Here is an 8254-nt window from a genome sequence, read left to right as displayed (position 1 = left end):
GATTTAGGGGAAGAAGAAAAGAAAAAAATGTATGAAAGTACAGAGACTCCAGTTTGTGGTCGGCCTCGACGGCTCCGGTGGACGGTTGGCTGGGGAAAGATTTGGGGTTAAAAGGATTTGAAATTTGAAATTTGGTTTTCAATATGAGACAATTTCTCAAATTGACGGGTGGCTAGATCGGTTGGTCTTATTTTGGGTGAAAATTTTAAAAAAAAAAATTGCTTCAAAAGATTGAAACCGAAAATTGGTTTCATATTTAAGAGATTAAGTATGACCAATTTCAAAACTAAAAAATAAAGTTTAAAACATCAAATCATATATTAATTAATTTTAATTATGAAATAATTAATTAAAAATACATTTTATTAATAAAATATACTAAGTTCACAATTTTATTCAATTTGATCAGAAATTATCAAATTAATCATTCACAAATTATTTCCGAGTCTCAAATTAAAAATTATATTAGTCACAAATAATTACATAATCACAAATTAAAAATTTTATAGGTCATAATTTATTAGTGTTCTAAACAACGTGAAGTGTGGCTAGGTGTGGAGTTAAAGTTTCAAGTTTTACGAGTTTAAACAAGTCTAGACAAGGCTTAAGGGTACAAAAGTGTTTTCTTATTTTTAATAATATTTTGACTTTTTAATTATTTTTTATTATTTAATAATTAAAATAATATATATCAAACATCTAAAATTATAAAATCATATATTTATTTAATAAATCCTACAATTAGTCAATCATACAATTTTTATGTTTTCGAAATGCAAAAATTAGACTGTTTTTTATAGTTTCAATTTTCACTTAGACAAATCCTTTTTAACAAATTTATAGAAACTTTATACATGTTTTCGAAGTTTTCAACAAAATAATGAGTCTAAAAATCATAATTACACAACAAAGATAGTACCATAGCATAAATCATATTTAACTATTTAGATAAAGTCATTTTTAATTTTTTTTACAGATAACATCTTATAAAAACTTGGAATTAAATTCAAAAAAAAAATTGAAGTACAATAAAAGACTAAGAAAAAAGGAAAAACGAATTTGATAAACTGAAGTACAATAAAATATAAATTTCGAATATTAGATAACTTAAGGATTTGATGTCATAACTATATGTAACCAAAACTTTTAGGATTAATACACATTAATGTAAAAATGAGAATGAAAAATATAGTCATTACAGATCCTACACAACTGATAAAAAAATCAAATATGGTGATTTGATGTGATGAATTACGGTCATATTTTTCATTTTAATGAGCAAATAATGGAAAACAAATGAGGCGTAATTTTGAATCGAATATATGAAGGAATCTTTTGGATTGCATTTGATAAGATCTATTAAATATTAAAATTTAAATAAATGTTAAAATTATTAATAAAAAATAAAATTAAAATGATTATTAATTATTTAAAATATTCTTTACTAATTAAATACATATATATTTATAATTAGTTTAATAAATTCTAAAATTAAAAGCAAAATTTGACCTACCAATTTTTATTCTCATTTGATTTTCCCTCCCTTTAAAATTTTCACTTCCCACCAAATTTTCCATTCTCTGTAAAGTATCCAATTCCCAATTATTTTCACAGCCACCACCCACAACCACCCAACCCTGTTGCAAAAGAGTTGAGATCATTTGTCCAATTTTTTGTTTACCAATTTGCCGTATATTTAGTTAATTATTGACACATCATTTTAAATTAATATGTTCAATATTTCTCTAATTACTCCTTACACCTAAAAATAGATGACATTTTAATGTAAAATAATTAGTGGCTAGCAAATTGGACGGTAAAAATTGGAAAACAAATCTAACTCATTGCGAAACCTCTATTTTCGCTATTCTTCATAGCCTCCATTTTGAATTTTTGGAACTCCACGTTATGGTTGGATAAAACTCTCGAACCGAATCGAACCGATTCGGATTCGACTCGAGCAGAACTAAACTTAGCCATTTTTCTTAAATTAAATACTCGAACATGTATCTGAATTGAGAATCGACGAGTTCAATTTGGCTATCAACTCCAGACCAAGAGACAAATAACCAAATAAAAACTGAATCTTCCTAATTTTGTAATTTATTTATATTAAATAAGCCAAATTATTTTATTTTATCTAAATAAATTTACTAACAAATTAATTTAACCCAAACCCTAAATATGATTTTCATATTTCTAATTTCCACCCCAAATCCAATTTAATCGAATTGATGTAAGTTTTACCAAAATCTATTATTTTACCGTAATGTCGTTTCCATAGTTCTGAAGAAATCAAATTGGAAGCACGACTATGCCTCTCTTTATCATTGTAAGCTCGTTACATTCTTCTTCTCGTGATTCTAACAATCAAATCTATGGAACACTCAACAAAGAGAGGTGCAAAAGATATATAAGATTAGACTACGATATTTTATAAGAATTAAGATTAGATATATCATTAGTTAAATTAATATAGCTGTATTTTAGATCTTAAAAAATTTAACTACTATATGGAGCCCAGGACTAAATGGAACCGAACTGAATTGGATCAAATAAAACAGAACCCAAACAGCTGTATAATTAAATTTGGACTCAACGGTTCCACTTATTAAAACCCCGAAGATTCGATCGAATCCAAATTGGACCATGTCCATTGATACTCCATGTATCAACAAATACTAAAATTTATAACAAAAATCTAACCACCCATATGGAATCCATCACTTCCATGTCCTTCTCTTCTTCTATCCCAATTTTCTCCCTAAATGCAAAGATTCTTCTATTCGTCGCCTCATCCACTTCCCCGTCTCTCCTTAGTTCCCCAATTTTGCCGTTTTGATCTCACCCCTACTTTTATTATTTTAGTTGCTAATACTTTTTTAACATTTTCCTTTTCAAATGATGAGAGTGGACCCTATATTTGGAAGTTAATTTACAACGATTTGTATAGTTTTAAAGAACGTTAGGTTATTTTTTTCGTTTGGTAGTTAGAATTTAATTGGTGAATTGTATAAGTTTTGAAGATACAAGGATGATTTCGAGTGGGAATCTATAATTTAATTAGTAATTTGTATGAATTTTAAAGATACAATGGTCATTCTGTATGTGACATCAATAATCTGTGTACTTCATGATTATATCTTGATAAGTGTATTTCACTCATACTTTAGGTGTCATTTAAACTTGATATTTAGCTAATTCTTATGAGTTTTAGAGTGTTTTAATGTGTTTTTTGATGTTGTGGTATAGGTTGATGAGATTGAAGGAAATAAGCAAAAAAGTTGACAAAATTGGATAAGATGGCTAAGTTGTAAGAGATCCAAATTTCGGGGACCAATACTTAAACACTCAAAAGTTTTGTTGAACTTTGTGACGAAGATTTGAGAATTCTATAGGTCAATTGGATACAATTAGGAGTCAAAAGGAATGAAATATAAACAAGAAATGGACATGGCGTTGATTTTTAACCGCTTAAGTACGCTCAAAATTTTCAGTTCAAGATTAAAACTCATTTTTGACCTAGTAAATATTCGAATTGGAAAATAGCTATTTGAAGCAAAGTTATTGCCTTTTGAGTTAGTTTTACAGGAGGAAAATTTATGATAAAAATACTAAACGGAACGCTGTGCTGATTTCCTACCTGAGAGGTGGCACAGAGACGAAGCACCGCAGCACCGCTACATGGCATCGAGGCACCGCCTGGGTGCGTCTAGGGTACATTTTTGGCCCTTTTTGAAGCCATAAAAACCATACTTTCTACACATGAAGGAAGCACTTTCACACTTCGAAATGGGAATTCTACACATTGAGCGGAAGAACACAAATTTGAGAATTAGAGAGCAAATTTAAAATGAGAAAAATAATCATTCAAGGGTTTGAAATCAAGATTTGGAACGAGAAGAAGAACTTGGTGCAAGATTCATCCACTCCTCTACATCTAAATTCAAAACCTGGTGATAGACCTCACTATTGTTATTTGTTTTTCTTCCTCTATTATGAATGGTTAAAATTCTTGTTAGGGCAATAATGTGACCTTATTGGGATCCTTTATGTTTTTAATTAGGATTCTTGGTTTTTTTTTTTCTCTGTGTTGATTTTACTATGAATTTAATGCATTAAATTATTTGATCACCAATTTGATGATTTTGTGAATCCTTTACAAATAGAGATTTGAATTTAAAATTTAGATCATATAGTAAAATTCGGTAAATAGGTATAATGAGTAAAGATACTTATCAGTAAAATTATTTTTTGATTTTAGTGAATAATTCAATTGCAGTGGTACTCAAAGTGTTTCTAGGCTGATATGTTTTTTATGAAATGGTAAAATTAATGTATAGGTAATATGAAGTTTTATGTATTAATCTCAAAGACAATTTTGGTATCTATTTAATTTATCTAAAAAAGTTGATAAAAATTGAAGTTCAGAACATCGATTCATTTTATCAAAATTTATTATAAATCTGTTATTAAGTTAAACCATACATTGACTTAATCACTAATTAGTAAATTAGAAATAATAAAGAATCAAATCATCGAGTCTCAAATTTTGAAAATTATATTTGAGATATCGGTATTTAGAACTCATTAGATGACTTTAGACCCGTCTTAGAGTTCTAAGTATTTTTGTCCTATCATTACTTAAATCCTAAATACACAAAGGAAAAAAAAAAAAAACCAACGTAGAATTGATTAATTAAAAGTGTTCATTTATTATTGTTGTTTGGGTAATTGCTTGAATCCCAAATAATCAGACACGGGCTGTCAAATTCTGCTAATTTCATTTAATTGATTTAAAGTACAGTAAAATAATAATAATAATAAAATAATAATTGGGAAAAAAAACCGAATTACAAATAATTATCACCGAAATGTGAATTATTTAATGACTGATTTATTATTATTATTATTATTATTTTTTAAACCTTGGCAACCTGTGTACGAGTAAAAACAGAACTTTACTCTTCCTTTCCTTCTTTCATTTATGGTATTAAAAACAGAAATTCACTTCCTTCCCTCTTTTCCCTCCGAAATCCTCTCGTTCTTCCTATTCCACGTCAGACAATTATTCCATATGAACATCCAATCAGGAAATCATATTCTATACACGATATGTAACTCTATGTGTGCGTATAAACAGAGATTGTGCATGGAATGTGCAATGACCTAACTCTATCAGAATAGCAATCCTCTTCTAACTCTATCCATCTCTCTCTCTCCATATATAATACTCCTAATCAATACAATATCTCTGCGTTTAATTCTACTATTACTTCCAGAGGCAATTGACAAAGGCAAACACGTTGTCATGGCCGCACAAGAAGGTTCTACTTTTCATGTTATAGAAAATATTCCGCTCGGTTACCGATTCAAGCCGACCGACAAGGAACTGTTACACTACTTGAACCTCAGGATTCTGAAAAAACATATATCGATTGATGCCATAAAAGATGTTGATCTCTACAAGTACCACCGCAGCGATCTTTGCCATAAGTTTCTTTATTTCTCGATGTTTCTTGGTGGTTCTTTTAATACTATCTTCATCGGTTATCATTTATATTTAAGTTCTTTGGAATTTTATTAATGTGATTGTCAGAAAGCGGGACGAATGGAACACATGAGGCTACTTTTTTACTTCTAGAACTAGGAAGTATCATAAAGGTGGTCGGCCGGACCGAACAGCAGCTGATGGCTACTGGAAAGCCACTGGAGGCGACATCATTGTCCGAAGCAATGGCCAAGAAGTTGGCCGGAAAAAGGTGCTCGTCTATTATGAAAGGAAATCTGGTAATAACAATAAAGGAAAAAAGACTAACTGGATAATGCATGAGTTTACGATTCATCAAATGAAGGACGTTGCATGTTCTTCTACAAATGCAATTCCAGATGACAAGACGGTATGTTCAAGTTTTCATCTTCTTTGGTTAATTAATTGCGTTCATTTATTATTGTTGTTTGGATAATTGCAAGAAATCCCATATAGGGTTCTTTAATTGATAATTGATGGTGCGTAAAACCCTTAAGTTTCTTTTTTATTTTTTCCTTTTTTTTTATTACTTTTCATTAATCGATTGGTTCATATATATTACTGTTGTTAGGAATGAATTGAAATTTTAACCAATAGTTCTAGATGGTATTTAAAAAAAAAAAAAGAAAGAAAGAAAGAAAATCCTAAACCCATCAAGCAATTCATAAATTCTGATATTTTTGTAGCACGAATTTGTTTCATATTTTTGCAGTTGGACAAGTGTATATGTAGAATTTACTATAGAACATCAAAATCAAGCAAAAACGTAGAGCAAGACACACGAAGAAATATGATCCCAATTCAAGAAACTCATGCCCCTCGTGCAAATTTGGCAGCAACATTATCGTATCATTATCATAATCATGTACCGGCATGTAATCAGTTGTCCTTGCATGGTGCTTATCTTCCAGACCAACAAGGAAGCATTTATGATCAATATCAGTTGGTTCATGAACCAGTTACGTACATGCATGGCGAAGTTGCAATTCAGAGTAATATTCTTCCATCTCCTCAACCTCTTGCGAACATTCCTGGTGATCAATGCAATGTCACTCAACCTGAGACCGGTATGCAAAGCAATGATCAGTATCGGCATGGTGATTATGGTGATGACTTGGATTTCACGACTCCATATTTCTCGCCTCTATTTGGTTTTTTGTCGCCATTGGATGATAATATAATATATTCTCTTTTCGCCGATTCATCCAATGCCCAATTAGAGTCTTCGCCAATTCCACCTGGTCAATCAATTACACAAACACATGGCGTTGTGGGTGGCTCGGGTACAAGTAATTTTGCAGCTTCCACTGAGGACTTTTATTTACCTTCTCCTCCAATAGAATGGTGTGAGTAAATTTGGTTGCGCAGGTGCCAGATCTACATTTGAGGACAAAATGTTAAAATCTTCGATCAAGAGAAGAATGCCATTTTTTGCAATTTTTCTAAGAATTTAAACTGTTGATTCTGTAATGTTGCAGAAGTATTAAATATCCACATCAAATTGTTCAATTGGTGAATGGCGTATTTTATTTTAGCACCAGTTTATCGATTAATTTTTGTTGTTTTTTGAGATAGAAAATTGTTCCTTGCATGCAAACATTAGAGTGAATAATTTATATATGTGTGTATATATATATATATATATATATATATATAAATTCAGTTTATTAGGCGCTGCGACGCCCAACTCGAATAGAAAATAGAAACTATGGCGCCTCCGGCGCCTGAGCACCACCCAGGAAGTTCTTAATTGTTTTCAAAATCTCAGGGACCAATGCTGAAATTTTCTTTAGGTTTTAATTTAAAACATTCAACCAAACACAAGACTTCTCATTTTTGGAACTTTTGGGGAGCAATCGGTTCTTCTTCTTCTTGTCTCTTGTTTTCTTTCTTTTTCCTTTTCCTTTCACCTATATTTTCCTAGACATTTTGGGGAAGATTAGAACATGGAGATGGTGCATTAGCTTGGAGAAGATGACCCATTGATATTGAAGGACGTTCTACCATTTCTCTCTTTATCAATAAGTTTTTCTTTTCACCTTTTCCATCAATATTTTGTAAGAAATTGTTAGTTATTTATGAATATTTCATAGGTAACTAATTATATTTTGTGATTGGGGATTATTTCAAATCCGAATTATGATTTTCAATTAATTTATGCTTTATAATTCTCTTGATTAATGTATTTAATCCATTGTGTTAAATGTTTATTTTGCTCTTCTTGATTATTTAGGTGCACAACTAAATGATTAAGTTGTTTCGATGAATGCTATTTTGGAATTAGTAGTACGTAATAGCTATTGATTCTAAAACCTAGTAGCAATTACATTTCGATAGATTATGAAGAATTTTCAATTGAATGTATGTGGATTAACACTTAAGTTAGTAAATCAAGCTTGCGAGTTTACCCTTAATTCAATTCATCTCTTTTGTCGTAATACGTTTGTTAAATTACATTTAGAGAACTTATTCTATATTGTTTAATGAATAGGGTTGAGTAAAGAGCTTGTTTTATTCAACTAACGTGTAAGAAGAGATTGAAATAATTGAGCTTGTAATTATTCTCGAATTGTTGTTAATCTTGAGAACGAAAATCTATTGTGATAATTGACATGAAAATCATTCTCGTGGTGACGAAATATCCCCCAATCACATTCAATCAAGAACCACTTTGTTTATTTCAAATTTCAAGTCTTTTCTAGTTTAAATTTATCGCTTTCCTTA

At 30.2% G+C, this 8254-nt stretch overlaps 1 protein-coding gene across 1 annotated transcript; it reads left to right on the top strand.

Annotated features, from left to right (window-relative positions):
- Positions 1-2513: 2513 nt before the first annotated feature.
- On the top strand, positions 2514-6884 carry LOC111384556 (NAC domain-containing protein 55-like). The gene is made up of 6 exons (XM_023008844.1): positions 2514-2577; positions 3089-3153; positions 3253-3283; positions 5283-5514; positions 5645-5900; positions 6243-6884. The coding sequence occupies exons 1-6, from the start codon at positions 2514-2516 to the stop codon at positions 6882-6884; spliced, it is 1290 nt and encodes a 429-aa protein (XP_022864612.1).
- Positions 6885-8254: the final 1370 nt, after the last annotated feature.

The sequence above is a fragment of the Olea europaea genome, unplaced genomic scaffold (genome assembly GCF_002742605.1).
Source record: "Olea europaea var. sylvestris unplaced genomic scaffold, O_europaea_v1 scaffold294, whole genome shotgun sequence".
NCBI classification, from domain to species: Eukaryota; Viridiplantae; Streptophyta; class Magnoliopsida; order Lamiales; family Oleaceae; genus Olea; species Olea europaea.
The sequence above is the reverse complement of the archived record's forward strand: the minus strand, read 5'-3'. Positions and strand labels throughout refer to the sequence as shown.

Coding starts and splice junctions, on each gene's coding strand:
- LOC111384556 (XM_023008844.1), top strand. CDS start 2,514: ATGGAGCCCAGGACTAAATGGAACCGAACTGAATTGGATCAAATAAAA. Junction 2,578..3,088: donor AAAACAGAACCCAAACAGCT/GTATAATTAAAT, acceptor TGAATTTTAAAG/ATACAATGGTCATTCTGTAT. Junction 5,515..5,644: donor AAGTTTCTTTATTTCTCGAT/GTTTCTTGGTGG, acceptor TTTTACTTCTAG/AACTAGGAAGTATCATAAAG.